This window comes from Struthio camelus, chromosome 4 (assembly GCF_040807025.1).
Source record: "Struthio camelus isolate bStrCam1 chromosome 4, bStrCam1.hap1, whole genome shotgun sequence".
NCBI lineage: Eukaryota > Metazoa > Chordata > Aves > Struthioniformes > Struthionidae > Struthio > Struthio camelus.
The window spans coordinates 73,228,440-73,246,927 of NC_090945.1; the positions used below are offsets into that span (position 1 = coordinate 73,228,440).

Here is an 18,488-nt window from a genome sequence, read left to right on the forward strand (position 1 = left end):
CACTACTTTTAATCATTGTGAGCCTTTCCAGTGAGTTCAGTGGGTGCAGATTTACGTATGGAGTGAATATGAATTGAGCAAAATTTTCCTCCCTGCAGAGGGAATATCTTCAAGTAGTGCATGACCTCTCAGTCTAGATATTATAAAGACACACATAGACTATTATTAAAGTTATTTAATCATTCTTTTTCACTTGTAAAATATATGGAGCAACTTCTAACTGTTCTTTCATCCTTCAGGCAGTTTCAGTTTGACATTGTTATCCAGGCAAACAAAGGAAGCTAGAAATGGTTTCACAGGCAATAGCAACAAGTGTAAATTAAACTGTTTTTTCCAATCTTTTCTCACCTGTCTACACCTCTGAGCTTCTTGGGCCAGCTATTATATTAGTGACGCCTGGCCCTGCCACTGAGTGAAGAGTTTAAAGGTTTCACCTGCTCCCATTTGTTGGTTGCTGCTCTGGTTTTTTTTTTGTGAATAAAACAAGTTGGAGTAGCACTAGCGTAGGCTGAGAAAGTTGTGTACATGAAATCAGTGACGAGGAGAGTGCTGCTGGTCATTGCTTGGTGAATGGTTTGAAGACAGCACAGGACTCTTCTGAATCTGAAACATGACGACTCAGTTTATTATTTGCAAAAGTGCTTGGATTTCTGTTGTGAGCTGGTTCAAGAGATTTGGATCATGAAATGACTGTTTCAATTCATTTGTGTAGCTGGGGATGTGCCTAGCAGGAAAATCCGGCAGTTAAGGTATGGAATTTCAAATCTGGTGTTTGAACAGGCTTGCCAGGAGGAAAAATGTTTTCTGGAAATCTGACGTGGAGTCAAAACAGAATCTCACTTACTTAACATGTTTAAATATAAACTGCTAAACTAAAGAGTTTTTGTGTTTTAATCCGTCTGCCTACAGAAACAAGGTTTTTACTATTTAAATGTATTTAAATAGACTTTTTATTTAAAAGGACTAGCTGTCTTTTGTACTATAGATGTAGAAAGTCCTCCATTCTGAATATATCAAAATTGCATTGCTCTTAGATTTGCCAAGTTTTCGCACTGATTGTGTTGAATATTTCTTCTCCCATGAGCACTTAAAGATAGGCCTGTATCTGGCAGGTTAATGCAACATGATGTACCGCTGGCCTTGCTCCTCTACAATCAGTGGAGCTGTCCTCTAGCTGCCTGTGGAGGACCGAGTTATTAGCACCATGCTTTAAACTGAGGATAATCACATAAAAGAGTGCTACTAGAAGGCACACTCTTCACTATGATTTTGTACTTTCATTTCTCGTCTGTAATATGGATGTATGTATCATGCACATCTCCAGGTATGTGCTCCCAAAGCAGCAGCATCCTATGTTCTGGAAAAAAGTATTGAGAAATTTGTTCCCCTTCTGGCTTAAGTTAGCCCATGACTTTTGCTTGTTGTAAAAGCAGTTCAGAATAACTTATTCTGAGATCTGAGAGAGGGTTATGAGTGTATCAAGTTGCCTTGGGGGCTCACAGATTGGACTGCTTTCTGCAACGCGATATACCCTGCTGTAGCTGCCTCCCAGTGAGAGCCCTGCCTCGGACAGGCAAAGTCAGTGGAGCACATGTTGGCGAAGATCCCTTAGGTAGGAAAGGCTCTATGGTATATATGCATTTGTACCAAGTATAAGCCACTGTCTGAATTAATCACAGAGAGATGAGCACAGATCTAACTTTATTGCTTGAATGTTCCTGAATTTTACAGTTACAGCATCTAGAATATATTTGATGCTACATACAGATGTCAGGTGGATTCGTCAATATCTTTTCTGGTGACAGTAGAAATATATAGTCTATTTAATGGTGCAAAACCATAGCAGGCATTCACACAAGATTGTATTATACACGTATCAGTTTGTTATAAAGCTGAATTTCTACTTTTCCTCGGTTTTATTCTCAGTAAAGTACTGATGAATTTTACCATTCCAATTCTTAGTTTTTATTTTATTAAATTGGGGGAAAGAGTCTGGAGGCAGTGTTGAACCTATTACTGTTACCAGCAAGCCACCTGATTATGACAGAAAGGCTCTAATGTCCAAAGGTGTAACCCCAATTTCTTTACGCACTTGAGAAGTGAAGAGTCTGCTTGTCGAACTTTGGGTAGGCAAAGTTTTAAAGGTTTAATTCAACAGTCAAAACTACAAGGTATTTTTTTCTGTTGAAAGTCATTGATATATTCAAGTATATACACATGAAAGTCTTTGCAGCTTGTTTGCAAACTCATTCAACAGCTTATTTTAACAGTTTGCAATGGCTTCTCTTTTGAGTGCAACGGAAAACTCAGGCCAAGGGGCAAATGTTTTGTTCAATGTGAATTGTCACATCTCTCTAGGCAACAGCACACCAAAAACATGGCTTCAAAATTGCACTAAGTGCCAGCTGCCAGTGAAAATGCACACAACACTTCCACATCCACCTCATGAAGCTGAAGGGAGAGACAAATCAGGGAGCCTATGCAGACTGGCAAAGGAAGAAATGAGTTTCCACCAGAGCAGCTCCATAGTGCAAGCAATGATGCTGACCCAAGAAAGGGTGTAGGAATGCCCAGAAATGAATGAGGGAAAATCTGTCTCCATCCCTCCTGACAGCAGCCTGAACATAGGCAAGTTTGCAAATGATCCTGAAACTGCAGCTAAGGCAATGTCATTTCTTTGTGCTAAGAAATGAAGGGAAGAGTTGTGCTTATGTTTCAGCATATCATAACCTCCATCCCGCCTTACCTTCCCTCCTTTCCCCCAGCCTGCTCTCTCTGTTATAGACAGACATATGTGGATTTGGCGTGTAAAACTGGAGCTCCTAGACTTACCCCAGTAGCATAAGAGAGCTAGTAGGACTCTACAATATGTGAGTGGTCAGGCACGTGAGCATGGGAGATTAGCAGGTTCTGCCAAAAAGGTTAGCTCACTGATGTTTCCAATTATGATTTTCTTGTGCTTGTCGCATGAGGAGTCCCTGAGGCAATCAGGTACTTTCAAGATGCAAATCTTCTATCTCATTGTTCCCGCTGCTGTAAGGAGAAAGTATGTAATCTTGAAAAACAACTCCATTTCAATGCTAACCATATGCAAACAAAGTCACTTGAAATGGAAACTTATACAGTTTCTTTAGCATGCATGTTTTCTCAGGCCACTAAAAAGACTTTTCTGCATGGTATATTTTTTCACTATATTTTTAACGATTTAAGTGTCCCAGCTCTCCTATCCAGGTGGAAAAGCTTTAAAATTTACAAGTCTTCTTTGAGTATGAAATGTAATGCATTCTTTTTCTTATTTTCCAGGGATATCAAACCTGATAATATACTACTGGATGAGCATGGTAAGTGGTTATTGACTGTTTTCTCTCAGATATGTTTGATTTATGAGAACTCAGGGACATGGTGGCTTGTGCTTTGTCAGTCAACCAGAGATCTTGGATTCATATCTGAATCTCATCTTCCTCTACAAAATCTCTCTGTCCGCCTTGTGTATTTTGTAATTTCACCTCTTACCGAAAACAATTAAAGTTGCTCTGACACTTACAAGATCTGAAGATGAAGTAATTCAGTCAGAATTAAGATTACTGGGGTACCTGATTTTAAAAAACAAATAACAAAAAACCTCCCCCAAAAAACAGTATTTTAATATTGAGTGACCTGTCAGAAGAAGAGTCGATTTTCTTCAGAGATATCGAGCACTCCAGAACTGAAGGGCTAAGCAATTCAAAATAGCAGGTTATTTCTCATGTAAGTTTATGGAATTATTTTCCTAAATTTAGATATGGATTTGGAAATTCACCCCTAAACCTCTGTAAGATTTTTATGGCTCTACATGAAGTTGTGGTCCAAATGACCTTAAAAAAGACTAGACAACGTAATCAGCTTTGAAATTCCATTACTAATTCCTAGTCGATCTAGATATGAAATTTAACAAGACATGGTATAAAGAGTGCTAATTTCTTTAAAATTTAGCCAAATAAGCAATACATGAGGAATTTTGCTAAATCTTCCTGCATTGCTTTGAAGTTGTTCATAGGAAGGATGAGAGAAAATGAGAGTAAAAGAAGGCATTAACCTTGTAGCAGTTATAACAAAAATATTTACAGGAGGAAGACTAAATGGAAAAAAGATATATGCTTGGTGTGTGGGAAGTATCATGCTTTATACACTTCAGAAATTAATCTCTGAGAAAATATAATCTTGGAATGATACCAAAGTCACAATTATCTTTCAAAATCTATTGCAGAGCTGCTGGGTATAAAAGTTAAAGTTGATTAAAGAAGTAACATTGCAAACAGCTGGAGTTTGTCCCCAGGAATATTGAAGCCAACAAAGCTGAATAGTATTTGAGTTTTAAACCATCTAGGACCTGAGCAATTTAATGTTTCAGACCCACAAGTGTTAATGTTCCCTGGATACTAATACCAGCAAATAAGCATGAAATAGAAATCTCTTGTCTTTAAGTCCTGGGTGAATTAAACATGTGAAAGGCAACACAAAATGACTATGAGTGTGTTAAATCTCTGACTGACAGCCTTTGAAATGCGGTTGCCCTTATCTCTCCTTGCCCCCTCATTGAGGTCAATTACAGCACAAAATCATCCTCTTGCAAGAGCTTTGCTACTGTTTTAAGGGAGCCGTATAGAAGTTCAAGTATTGCAGAGGAAAAGCTACACCAGCGTGACTGATATGCTGCAAAATGAAATTTTCTTAGTGGCTATGAGACATTTGGTCACAAAATCAGCTATAGCCAGCTTGAAAATTTTGAGATCAATAGTCCTTTTTGTCCAAAGCAGCAGATAACTGCTCCTGCATAACACACATACACGAGTGACAAAATAACCATGCTTTTCTAGACGTGCAAATTGGCCTTGGGTATCAGAATTAATCAGCTATCTGATAATGAATCCTTGGTTCACAGATCTGTTGCCTGGTTGGACCATGTAGTCTTCCCAGCCTAGGTAAGGGTCCATGCACTTCAGCTCACTAAATAGATACATCTGTCCTAAAGAAGTTGCCTCATCTGTGCTAGTCACCCTTTGGGCTTCCTTTACAGGTGGCAGAAAGACGCAGGCATGTTGTAGGGTCTGATTCATCTGATCTGTTTCAGATGCCTGCACTAGATGTACTTGTTTCTCTTCAGTGACCTAAGGAAGCCTTGGGGTTTAGATATAGAAATCCACATTATAGATGCATATTTAGCAAGATATCCATCCTTGATGTCCATAAAAGCTTCAGTTAAGTTTCAACACTCCATAGTAACACTATTTTTGAAGGAACCATCAACTTTCACTTCACAGAAAAATTTATGAGTGTATACACCTTAAACATGCTAGGCAGCAGAGCAAGCATAATACATTCACCTAATAGAGAGTATAACCAAGCGTGCAGGAACTTTTCTGTTTTAGCCTGTGGCCTCTCAGATGCCATGCCAACTTCCTAAATGCTTGACTATAACCTTAGGTCTTTCTTATGATTTATTAAACAAACTGTGCTTATGCATAGTGTTACAGAATTGGATATGCACAAAAAATGGACCAAGAGTTCGTTTCAATAGGTTAGATTTCTTTGACCTTACTGAAGAAAATTATTTTGGCTGAAGTTAGTGAAGATGCATTGTCTTGCATCTTCAAGCAGTAAAGGTGACTGAAGCTTTCATAAATTATACCAAGATTACAGATATTTCTGTTTATTAAAACTAGTTTTACTACTACTTACCCGTATGGCTTAGGAAACATTCTTCAGCAATAGGGAAATTACGAAAATGAGATTTATCTCAACCCATAAAAATGATTAATCTAAGTTTCATAGTAGAAAGCATGAAAATATACACCACATACCCAAAACTGCACTGGCAGAGCAAGCCTAAACTTTTGCATAGACTTTTCAGCAGAGCCACATCTTTACACTGCTGTGCATACGTTCTGATGTATCAGTGGAAGCAAACGTTTGATTGTCATGAGAAGTATAATGAAAAGTGAGAATGTGGGAATCGGCTAAGAATAGTGTTTCAGCCCCTACCAGAAGATGATTGCCAGGTCTCCTGAACAGGTTCTCCAGCCCATAGAGGAGTCTCCTTTGAGGAGAGAGATTAGGGATGTTTTTGGAGTGCTGCAGGTGAAACAATTGAATACTTCCTATTGGTTCATTCTCTGAATTGGTATTAGGCCTCTTTAAGGAATCGAATGTTGCCCATAAAGCTCTTCTTTCCAGTTCCCTCTTCGCTTTCCCAGAAAGTTCTTTCTCTTAGCACAAAGACTTCTCTCTAAATTTAGCAGTGGTGCTCTGATCTGTTATTCAGTGTGCATCTTAAACAGAATTATTCCATTGATCTTTGAAGGGACTACCTGATGGTTCAGGAGAGCTATAATTATTGTACTGAATAGAGAAGTGCATTATAGAGTTCTCTTAACATTATTCTGCTTCCTCCACTGTTACTTTCATTTCAGTAGATTAGAATAATATAACTGAAATGAAAATGATTGGAAGTTAGAGATGGTAAAACCTGGTTAATGTTGTATTTTTCCTGAAAGAAACTAAAGATGCTTTCATATCACTTTATGATCTATTAGCTTGTATGTCTAAGGAGAAGTGGAATGTCTATAAAGGCCAAAAAACAAGCAATGTCAACCAGATTAGTACATATATTTTTTTCAGAGAAATCAACTTATTATTTCTATGTATATTTGGTAGTACTGCAGCTGTTAAGACTCCTGGTCATGCTGCAGAAATTACTGGACTCTGGTCTGGCACCTAGATGTTGCATTGTGCAGAATGACCATATCAAAATCATACTTTGTTTACAGGAAATTTGCCAGGGTTTGATTTCCCCTCAGGTGTATTTTTCAGGACACCACTCTAAGACTGGAAGGTTATCTACCTGTGGCCATTTCAGTAACCTCCCTACATAGCAGAGTGCCTGTGTGGTCTCCTAGGGAACGATTGCCTACTGGGTCAGGTGGACGGTCTACCTAGCCCAGTGTATTACTGCAGCCAGGGCACAAGGAAATACTGTTTACGGAGAACATGTGACCTTTGCCGCTTTGCAACATCCAGTGCTTTAGTGGTTCCCAGCATGCACAGTTTTCATGTTAGGATGCTAGAAGTACATCTCTCCAAATTCCCTTTAGAGCCTGGCTGGAGCTTTGTTAATGACTTTATCTACACCCTCTTTGAAGCTGTTGATATTATCTTCCACACAACCTCCTGGAGTAACAAGTTCTAGAAGTTCACTATCCTTCATGGAAGAAAAGTGCTTTCTTTTATCTATTTTAAACAATCCTCCTTTCAGCAAATGTACCCTAGTTCTAGAATTGCAGGATTTGGTGAATACCAGTTCTATATTCACTTTATCTACTATGTTCATGATGTTCTAAAACTCCTTCAGCCCTCTCTTGTCTCATATGAAGAGCTTCAGCCTTTTTAATTTCTCCTCTTAAGGCAGCTGCTCCCTTTCCTTTTGTCCTTCCCTGTTGTCCTAGATATACTTACAGATATGCAGGCTTGCAGCTTAAGAACCTAAGAGCAACCTTACTGTGTCAAAGACCCTTCTAAATGAATTTCCTATCTCAAAGACCTACCAAAAAATAAGTGACAGAAGAGAATATAAAACAAGGCAAGGTCTCGAGGTACTTCCCCCATATACTCACCCAACATCCAGTCTTTTGTGACTGAGGCGTTTCCCAAGTTGAATGTGGTTCATGCATTTAGTAACTTTCAGTGGTCTTATCCATGGTCTTTCCTGGCGTTTCTTTGAATGGAGGGAACTTTTATGATTCTTAACGTCTTGCAGCAAAGAGTTCCATAGCTTAAGCATAGATTATGTGAAGATTCACCACCTGTTTGTTTTGAATGTACCACCTGCCATTTTCACTGACTGCCTCCTAGCTCTAATCTTGGAAACTCTTCCTGAAATCACAGACCTGATATTTCACTTTTAGCCTCAACAAAACTGATAATGTTCTACTCATTTTTTTTATAGGTTGATTTTTTTTGGTATCTATATTAGTGAAAATTTTACTTATTTATGTTATGAAGAGGCAGTTTCAGGCTGATGTTTGTGTGTGCCTTTTTCTATACAATTATATTGTTTTATGATCATCAAAGTTGTCCTTAAAGTTCTATTTAATTGATTATATGAGAATTTCAGCTCTCATTTGATAAAGGCAAAGTTGAAAAAGGGCAGCCAATGTGTAATTTTGGGCTTAAAGGTAAAAATAGGATGAAAAAGGAACCATAGATTCAATATTTTGAACCCTGGCTGTTGACTTCTGAACAACAGAACTGGCAACGTTGATATTGTATAAAAATCTCCTGAGAGATGTTAAGTCTCCACTAAAGTAGTACCTGGTGTGTCTGCATTAGTGCTAACCCTCATCACATGCACAAACAATTTTCCTGATGTCGGTTAACCATGTGAGTGTTCAGAGCATAATTCACTACCTGAAACTATCTAGGCTTTGAAAGTACATTTGAAAATTTTATATGCTTGTGTGGCCATTAAACATGCCTGCCCCCTTTGAAATGCATAGCCTTTCTGAACCCATCTGTAGAAATATAGTAGGGTTTCTAAAAACCTCCCTGATAATAACTGACAGGCTGCCAAGTCATGCCAAGTTCACGCGGATACTAGCTTACGCTCTTGTGCATAGTACAGATGAACCCAGAGAGTTGCTTTTTAAATAGCTCGTCGAGCTTGACCTTCTGAGGACAAACAGGATCTGAATTTGCTCCAAAATGTTACTGTGCTGAGATTTCCCATCAGTTCTGACACATGTGGAGGTAGTGGCACTGACTGCAGTCTTGATATTTTTTCTATCTGTCCTCACATTCACCCTGTCAGTTGGAAAGTCTTAGAAACTCGGTTAGGTTTGAAATCATGTGTATTTTCCTTTGCTTAATGTTAGTTAGTCAGCCTTAGCCACTTTTCAGAAGTTAGTTTGACTTTGATTATGATCAGACCTCATTTAGCAGAAATTAAATAATACTCTAACAAAGATGGTTTGTTGTTTACTTCAGATATTGGATTTTCAGGCCATGTGGAAAAGTGAGGCATACAAGTCATATGACACTTCTGAGATGCACATGTAAAGCTTCTGAAAGACATATACTAGTCTGTTGGTATTAATTTACCAATTTTTGCATTTAAATCCTTAGCTTGAAGCTGACTGGAGGAATGCAATTTTCAAAATAATTTCCATTGAAATATACTTCCTATTTAGAACGTATTTGTTGACGTACATGAAATCTGTGCAGTCTGGAATGATTTGTAAATACATCTGCAGAGAGACAGAGGAATGGGCTAATTTGCCTGTTCTCTTCTCTCCATCATCATCTTATTATCATATTGGGTCATGCAGCCACAGGGATTAAGCAACGAGTTCTTCTCCTGTGATACTCAAATCCAGTTTTGTACTGCTGAGTCTACTGTGCGCTGTTCAGTCTCACAGCTCTTACATCTAAAATCAACTGGTATTGACATACTGTTTGGTTCAATATTGCATCTGATACTTGAGAAGGGAGCCCGGGTACGGTCCTCCATTTCTGCGTTTAATTGTTGTGCAAGATGCTGCACAAAAAGTGAGACTGAGTACGAGGTGTGAAGTTCAGCTGGGAAAAAGTCTCCATGATTTGAAATTTTGGAAATGCTATGAAATGACCAATATCCTAGGATTTTTAGTCCAACTGATAGCTTGTTTTCCTTTTCCTATATGCAACTATTGCAGTAAAAATGTGTGCCTTAGAAGCTAATCAGAAGCCTTCTATATCAATTGGGATGGTGGGGGAAGGTATTGACAGCTCTTGAAAGAGCCCAGAGAGGTTGTGGGGTCTCCTTCCCTGGAGATATTCAAAACCCGTCTGGACGCGATCCTGGGAAATATGCTCTAGAGGACCCTGCTTGAGCACGAGAGTTGAACTAAATGATCTCCAGAGGTCCCTTCCAACCTCAGCCATTCTGTGATTCTGTGAAGTGTTCAGGACAGGAGTGAACGATTCCTTAAAAAATGCAAGTCACTGGACTCAGAACAGTCGAACCTGTTAAACATTGTGCCCAGGAAGGCAGAACTCTGCCTCCGCATCCCTCCAGCCGTGGCCTTGCCCTCCTCCGCTCCTGCCTGCCTGCACGAGCGGGTGCTTTGCTCCCTGCCACCCCTTCTGCCTTGGCTGGGGGTCAGCTCTAGCCTCTCCCTGGGCTCCCTGGAGAGCCACTAAGAGCCACTTGTAGCCAGTGCAGCAGCTTTTTATAGGTAGCAGGATGCAGCAGAATCATGCAGATCCTATCATCCCAATCTATCCCTTACATTACAGAAAGGCATTTTTAACAAAAGCCATCAGCCAGTGTATATAACACTTCACGTGTGTGCTACTTGAGTTTTGTTAAATGAAAAGAAATCTAATAAAAGGGAGAGAAAACAATGCACCATAGGAGAGGCAATTTTCACTGCAAATCAAATATTTGGATCAATCTGAATGGGTATTATGTGATAGGTGCTTTGCAATAGGCTATCATGCTGGCACTCTAATAGGGAGAATTACTTACAATGCTGTCATTTAAATGACAGGACTTAATATTTATCTGTCAAAAAAAGAGAATATATTAGTCTGCCAAGATCCTTGCAGCTTTTCATTCTACTTTGCACATGAAATTGCTTATATCTACTGCCATGAGGTGGCTGTATGTGGTTCAATTATCTTTTTCAAGAAGCTTTCTCCCATGGTGTTTTGTTGAAGAAATAAACTGCAAATGTGCTACACACCTGCCATTGGCTTCAGCCACTACAAAAGGAGAATGTTATTTTGCAATTTGATGCTAGACCGAGCTGTGAACGCTAATTATTGTTTTTGCAGCCTAACACACCCCTTGTGAAGAGGTCATGTTTATCTGATCACATTTTTTGTCAGATTTTTCCATATTTCTGTTGATGTGTTCAGAGCTGGGTGTCTTAGGAAGAAAGCTTCACCAAAATATAAGTGTTTTTTGAGAACAAAGTTTGGGAAAGCACGCTAACCATTTCATTGAAAACCTCTAGTGTGTCTCTCATTTAGGGAAATAGCTTTAATTTTGGCAGTGGATGTGCCCTTTCCCTTTTTCCCTTTTAAAAAACTGCAGATCTGGCCAACTTAGGGGACTCTGAGATTTTCAGTTCACATATGTGTGATTGCAGACTTCTTAGAGAATAGCAGATACATTTTCCAGAGACTTTGTCTAAACAGAGTCTAGGTTAGGCTGTAGGCGCTGAATAATCTTTTACTGAAATTGCTGTTCCTCAGTCAGGCACTGGAGTAACATTCAACGTTAGAAGCAAAAGCGAGTCATTTGTTACACTCGTTTCATCTTTCGCAGCAAACATGTTAACAGCGTCCTTCACTTAATAACCGCATTGTGCCCAAAGCCCGCTCCGTTTTGGGCACTGAATAAGGCTGCGATCCTGATTAGAAAATGTTACAGAAACCTCTCATTCAAGACTCTAGTTAAATACTGACATAACACATGTGGCTCAATTCTAGTGAGTGAGTTACTATATAATAGCTGAACTGGTATCTTTGGAGGTTTTTTTTTTGTTTGTTTTTTTGTTTAAGTCTGATCCAAGTGCACGGTTAAGCTGGGGAAGGAAGTACCTTTCCATGAACTCTGTCCTCCAGAATGGCTTTGCTAGATGTAATTGCAGGCAGCATAGTATCTACATCACTCCACAAAATGAAAGTAGTCCTTGAGTAGGAGATGCCTAACCATATAGCAGACTTAAACATTGCAAGTTTGCAGACATGTTTTCAGGCTAGGTTTTCAATTTATCTTGCCTGTGGCAAGCCTGGACAACAAACCATTGCTTTGCTGTATGTGGTGTAACAATTTTAATTCTGCTTATTGTAAACTACTCTAGGAAAAAAATTAATAGTGGCAGGTTTAGGCCGTCCAACCTGATTAGTTCTGTTTAAATCAGCTGTCTAGCTGGTCAGGCAGCAAGTCTAGGGGCCAATTTATGTAATGTATCCTTCTTGTAACCCACTGTCAAATGAGTGATCATTTGGGACCTGCTGCTTTTACATACACGCTCCTCTGCTGCTGTGAATCTAATTCTATAGCTATTGTACTAGAAAATATCCTTTTTCGTCTTGGTTCCCTTTTTGCCCTGAGGAAATTCGGAAAAAGCCAGGCTAACTGCAACCTGAAGTGGATAAGATAGTAGACAGATGTCACAAGTACATGAGATGATGATTGTGGGAGATGGCTCTAGCTAGAGGTAAGGAGAGGAGTATATCACGTATAGCGCCATAAAATTCAGTTCTACTCCTGCACAATGTTACTGCTCTAAAAAGGTGGTTACCATACTTGACGTTCATTGTGTGAGGAGGTTTGGGGTGACCAGCAGGAAAGGGTCAGCACTGGTAACTAGTGGTGGACACAACTGTATGGGAAAAGAAGTGTGCCATCATTTCGGTGTGGATATATTTTTTTCTAGCAATGATGAACATGTAATAGTAAGTTTCCGTATTGGTATAAATTTCCAATTATTTTTTCTATTAGCACTTTAATATTAAACAAAGCAAGGAATATTTGCCTGATGTGCTGTTTTGACTTTTGTTTTCGCTTTGTGTAATTGCAGGACATGTTCATATCACAGACTTTAACATAGCGACCATAGTGAAAGGCTCAGAAAAAGCTTCTTCTATGGCTGGCACAAAACCCTATATGGGTAAGTTTTCAAGACTATTGTAAAAATGTAATAAAATTCATGCATTTATGTTGATTAATGGTGTATGAAAAGAATTTTTAATTATAAAAGCATACAATAAATGTGACTGACTTCTTTTTTTAGATAGTGTATGTGTGTTAGCAATGGAAAACATCAGAGCTGGGGGGACCAGGGTAGAGTTTGGTCTCTGCAGTGTTTTTAGTCAGATCCTGTTTGGCTGCTTTTTTTTTTTTTTTTTTTTTTTGTGAAGCCAATTTGAGAGACTCAGCTGTGTTCCTTCATGCAAGTCCCCACAGTTTGGAGAGAAGAATATAAGGTTGTAATCGTATTACTGTGTCTGTGATCTAACAGAGAATACATAAGGCAATTTTTAAATTGCCTAGGCAATTTTTAAAGTGCCTAGGCAAGATGTGCCTAGGCACATCTTTAACTGCATTGTTGAACTGGGTACCTCAAAAATTTACCTGTTATTTAGAGTGCTAGATAACTAACCAATTTGTTGATTGTTCCTATGGCTTTAGGGGACTTTTTGTGTTTCAATCATGTGAATTTTAAATGCATAGATTGAAGGCTATAAGACTAAAATTCAGTTCACCTCACTTCATGTGTCTAAAAATTAGGCATCTTGGCTAAGATAATAATTCAAATTTCCCCTAGAGCTGAAGGAGTGAAGGCATTTCCTGAAAGCAATTTGTTCTACCAAAGTTAGGCTAGCTTCCATGGCTAAAAATGGGTGTGATTTGTCTTACCTGTGGCTTTGTATACACCTGCTGTGCAGATGTATATACATTCTGTCCATGCATAAAACTGCCATAGCCTGAAGAGAAGACGAGTTTAAGACTAAGCTTATTTGGGATCCAGAAACGCTGAAGTGTGTGTGTCCCCAAAAGGCTTTCTCTACCAGGCGTGCTTAGGGCACATCTAATACCCATGCGCTGTCGAAATACTGGTAAGCTAATGTAGTGGATAGGGGAACCAAAAGCTACTGTTACCTCACTTCTGTATAATAGCATAGGGCTAAAAGTGTTTGCCCAAGGTAGAAATGAGCACTTTATGCTCTTCCCACCCAGAAGAGCACTGTAAAACCCACACGTCAGTGAAGCAGGTAGGCTTGCGCAGGGCTCCTTCTGTGCTAGTACCGAAACAGTGTCAGAGCGGTGCCAGGCACCGGAGCACTCTCGTCGTATTTTCACATATGATGTGGTCTTAGCCTGAAAGAGCTAGCACTCTCCCAAGTAAATCTCAAGGAATTAGCAGGGCAACATTAGCAGCTGGGACATAGCTGCCCTGTGTTGGGGTTAATAGGGTATGATAGCACGCTTGTGGCCAGACTTGGCCGCTTGGGCTCAGGGCCCACATGTCTTCATGGTGCTGTTTAGCTTACCTTTATACATGACCCCCAAATGGCATGAGAAACATTTCATGTAGTCCTGGCTCAAGCACGTAAGTTATGAAGAGGAATAAGGTTTTAGACAACTTTCTCAGTAATTTGTACTGGTCAGATCTGGTTGAGTACCTAGCTCAGTGACTCTACTTTGATGAGCTGGTCAGCACTGCACAGCCGTCATATATGGAGACTTAGGACAACAAGTTTGGGTACTGAGGTTCCCCTAGGGGCTGATATCCAAGTGTTCAAAGTTGCACCTTCCATCCTCTATAGGATGTCATGAAAAAAAAAATAGGAAGGGATGTCACAGCCTAATTTAACTGACTGCTTTAATTTAACAAGAATTTGCATGAACATTTTTGCCTGTAGGTGGTGTTTTGATTTATGAAAAAAACACAAAACAACAAAAATTCAGAAAAAAAACATTCTTTTCCTCTAGAAATAATTTGGCCTCCCCCATGCACACACACACACAAATAGCTGTGCAACTTACATGTGAAAGTAACTCCATTCTCCATTCGCTGAATTGTCCTTATACATGTGAGGACTGAAATATTTTAAAAATTCCACCATTTCCAGGACAGTAGTTTTGCATTTCTGGGAAAATTTTATATTTCTAGGCTCACCAGTTTTGCTTAAATAGCTACCCACAATCTTTTATTAGCCATTGGCATTAGATGTGCAAATCCTTACTGCATACATTATGCAAAAAATACTCTTAGACAGTAGATATTTTGCAGGAGCTCAAAAAATTTAGAATATACTTTTTCCAAATTTAAATATGATGATGACAACAGATAACAGTATTGATAGAATCTTTTCTGTGATTTAATTTGCTAATCAATTAAATGACTGCTATGACAGCTTCACCTTTTTAATGTTGAGGCAGGTGTATAGTTTCACTTTAGAAATTATATTTATTATGAAAGTTAACAAAAGAAAACTGATGTATATTTGCTTAGGGGTCAGTTAGCATTTTAGCATCTGCCTATCATAGTCTGAATGTGTGGAATGAAGAGATCGTCTGGGTGTTGAAATGATCAGAAGCAGATTAGCTCAAACATTCTTCCGAGTGTTACCAGGAAGCTTTGCATCCCTTGGAGCTTCTTTCAGCCCATTTGCACACACAGGTGGATATCACCTTTTTAGTTATTTTGTTTGCAGATTTTTCTTCACAAGAAAAAGCTAGCAAAGAGCACAAAAATCTGTAGCAAGCAACAAGTACAGTGATTTGGTATTTTAGGGATCTGTTTTAGAGTAATGACCAATGTGTTTTGGAATTCCAAACCCTCTCCCCCCACACCCCAAAAAAGGAGGCGTATTAGCATATGCTCTTTGCATAACTGGCATTACCCAAGGAATTGAAATACTTCTGAGATTCCTCTTAGGAGGCCTGGTTATTCAATGCAGAAATGCCTAAGTCCTGCCTAAATTCCACTCATGTCCCTCTGCCTCGTACATTCTATTTGTTAGGTAATTCTGGGGTTCTTGTACCCAATACGAAAATATTAGTCTCAGAGATGGATATATCCTTATAGTTTTACTGTTTTGAGATTAACTCCTCAGCTTAAGACTATGACAAATAGTTTCTCTGACCTAAGTTTGGAGTGCCATTTTTCTGCCTTTCCAGGCAGTTAGATGAGGTCACAGATGGTTCCAGTCATGCAATCATGGTCAGCCCAAGCTTCTTCAAGGAAGGAGAGCTGAAAGTGGGGGAGGATGGGAGAGAGGGGCAAGATGCACACAGTGGTGAGCTGTTATCTTGGTTCTCCTCAATTCATGGAGCCGTTCTGTCCCTGAATCCTCCTCCCCACACATCAAACCTCCCCCAAATCCAACCATCTCACCACAAAAAGAAACAACAAAAGAAGAATACTCTTTATGAAGAGATTTCCACACCAGTTTACTTTCCCTCAATGAGTCTTCCTCATCTCTTGGAAATGCAAAAATACTGCAGAAGCCACAGGTTCAGAGACTTTACTCCTCTGTCAAAAGAGTCATCTTTGCATTTATCTGGAGCTACAAGGAAACAGGAAAGCTTTTAGTGCTGTTAAAATTCTGTTTCAGGATGAAAAGCAATGGGTGAGTATTCTCTGAGGTGCAGTTTGGGAATCAAAGCTTCAGCAAAACTACCTGAAATATCAAGAGTTTGACAGATAGGGCCAGACAGTCATTGGTGCTGCATTTTCCTCTTTCTAAGTTAATTGACTTCACTTCCTTTCCTCTTTTAATTTACACCTTTAACTTAGTGGAGAATCGTACCTTTAGTGAAATGATGCAGATGCATTGCTGGAATCAGAAAAGCACTGTTTTAACGCCCAATAGTTATTTGATATTGGTATGATCTCTGGGTTTAAGGCTTTATCACAGATTTCGCACATGGCTTTGCAAAAGTCATTCAGACAAAGACTGAAATAGAAAAAGAGGCTTGGAGTTTGGCTTCATGTTTGATAGCAAAGTTTCACTACCATGAATATAAATCACCCTTTAATCTCAGTGTAACAAGGGAAAATTACATTCAAGCAAGTCACTCGCTGAACACCAGAACCAAGGAAAACTAATGATTCCTGTAAGACATGCTTTATGTTATACTGGTTATGACAACTATGAAGGTATGAAGTGAGATTTCCCCATGTGGGACTTTTATAAAGGCTCACTCCTGTTTGAATCCTATTACGTGTAATATGACATGAGAGCACGCTCCAAACTTTCCCTTAGTTGAGATATTTGTAGGCTTTCTTACTTCTACCTGCTGTCAGTGTAAAGAAACATAGAGAAAAATATTATCTTTATTTCTATTTGAAATCTGATTGGAATGGGCTGAGAAATTGCCAGGGAGAGGTTCATTCACATGCAGCATGACTGCCTAAAACTTATATCCTGAAAAATGCAATATACTGACACTGTGTTGTAGAAATGCACTAGCAGTACTGACTAAGGTAGTTTAGAATACAACCTATCTCGTAAGTCTAAGCATGGTGCGAGTCAGCTGCTGCAGCCTTTGCTTAATCCCACTTCGAATTAGACTTTTTGTCCCAAAGCCTTTCTCAGCCTAAATCTTTCCCTATTTCCCTGGCTCTAAGCTATGCAATGTATCAGAACTTGAATGTTTTTCCAGAAAGCTTCCAATTTCTGTACATTCCACCTTCTTAGCCGATTCATTCAGACACGTAAAATACATGCCACGCATAGGCAACAAAAACATGAAGAACGGTGAATCTGAAAGGAACAAGACCAACAGCTTGGCAAAAATCAGCTGCTGCTGCTGCTGCAGTTTTATTCCTCAAAGCAATTGACTTGAAATGCTGAAGTGAATTCAGCTGCTTGAATTTTCAGGGGTCTTTAGAGTTTCTATCCCCTACTGCTCAGGTGGCTGCAGCTCTGAAATATGATGTGTGCCATAGTCTGGTTTAGGAAACTCTTCTGTCTCGCCTGTGCCTGATTTTGTCATTATGAATTTACTCCTCAAATCTTCTAAATCACCTGTGACTGAGGGTGCTGTCAAGGGTTTTATTGTAAGAACAGTTCTCAGAAATCTCACAGGTTTTCAGGCTGTCATACTCCTACCCTGGCAAGCATTGCAAACTGTCCTTTGAGATGACTTTTGACAGGCATGTCTGCTTCCAACAAGTGGATGCAAACGCTTGTTGGGGAATGCATGGCGAATGGGTGCAAGGAAAGCCAGCATGAGGCAGGATGAGCACGGCCACAGCCATGGTCCGTGGCTGGAACATGCAGCCTCGGTTTTTTCTTCCTGTGGACAGTTATTCACTTGTCCTCTTGTGACAGGATGTCGGGATTTGCCTCGATGGAACTGCTAGTGTTAAAGCTCACCATCTTCAATGCTATCCAACCTCTGCGAGCAGCAAAAAAGTGTTTCTCATATTGGCCTCTCATACAGGTTGCAGGCAATATGTTTGTGCTGCAGAGAATATTTTCTATACCAGGTGCCCAATTGCAATATTGGGCTTTGAATCCTGCAACAGGTTGGTCGGTTACAAAACAAAATGTTAAACACTAAAATATGTCCAGAAAATACTACCTACGTTACCTTTTGTTTATTACTGACTCTTGCATAATTTAGATATATTTGAGACCCATTGCATATGCTTTTTACTTGCTCGCATATGCTTTTTACTCGCTAAAATAGTTGCTTTTTATATGACGGAATTTCCTTACATCTGAATATTATTTGTGAGACACACTGGGTGTTGTAAAAACTTCCCACTCACAGATTATATATATATATTTTTTTTTCTCTCCAGTTTGTGGTGGTAGTGGAGTTAGACAGAGGGTTTGAGGTTTTCTTCAGCAGAGGCTGAAGTTAGCTGAATAATGCAGCATGACTTTATTTCACAGTAAACTAATAAAATAACTTTTAGTATCCTGAAAATATCTTACACACC

At 39.3% G+C, this 18,488-nt stretch overlaps 1 protein-coding gene across 3 annotated transcripts in view; it reads left to right on the plus strand.

Annotated features, from left to right (window-relative positions):
• Positions 1-18,488, plus strand: part of STK32B (serine/threonine kinase 32B) — a 173,618-nt gene that overhangs the window by 116,709 nt on the left and 38,421 nt on the right. For all 3 annotated transcript variants that reach the window (XM_068943393.1, XM_068943396.1, XM_009686241.2), the window contains exons 5-6: positions 3,304-3,341; positions 12,606-12,695. In XM_068943393.1, coding sequence (XP_068799494.1) covers positions 3,304-3,341; positions 12,606-12,695 — 128 coding nt within the window. The remainder of the gene's footprint in view (positions 1-3,303; positions 3,342-12,605; positions 12,696-18,488) is intronic.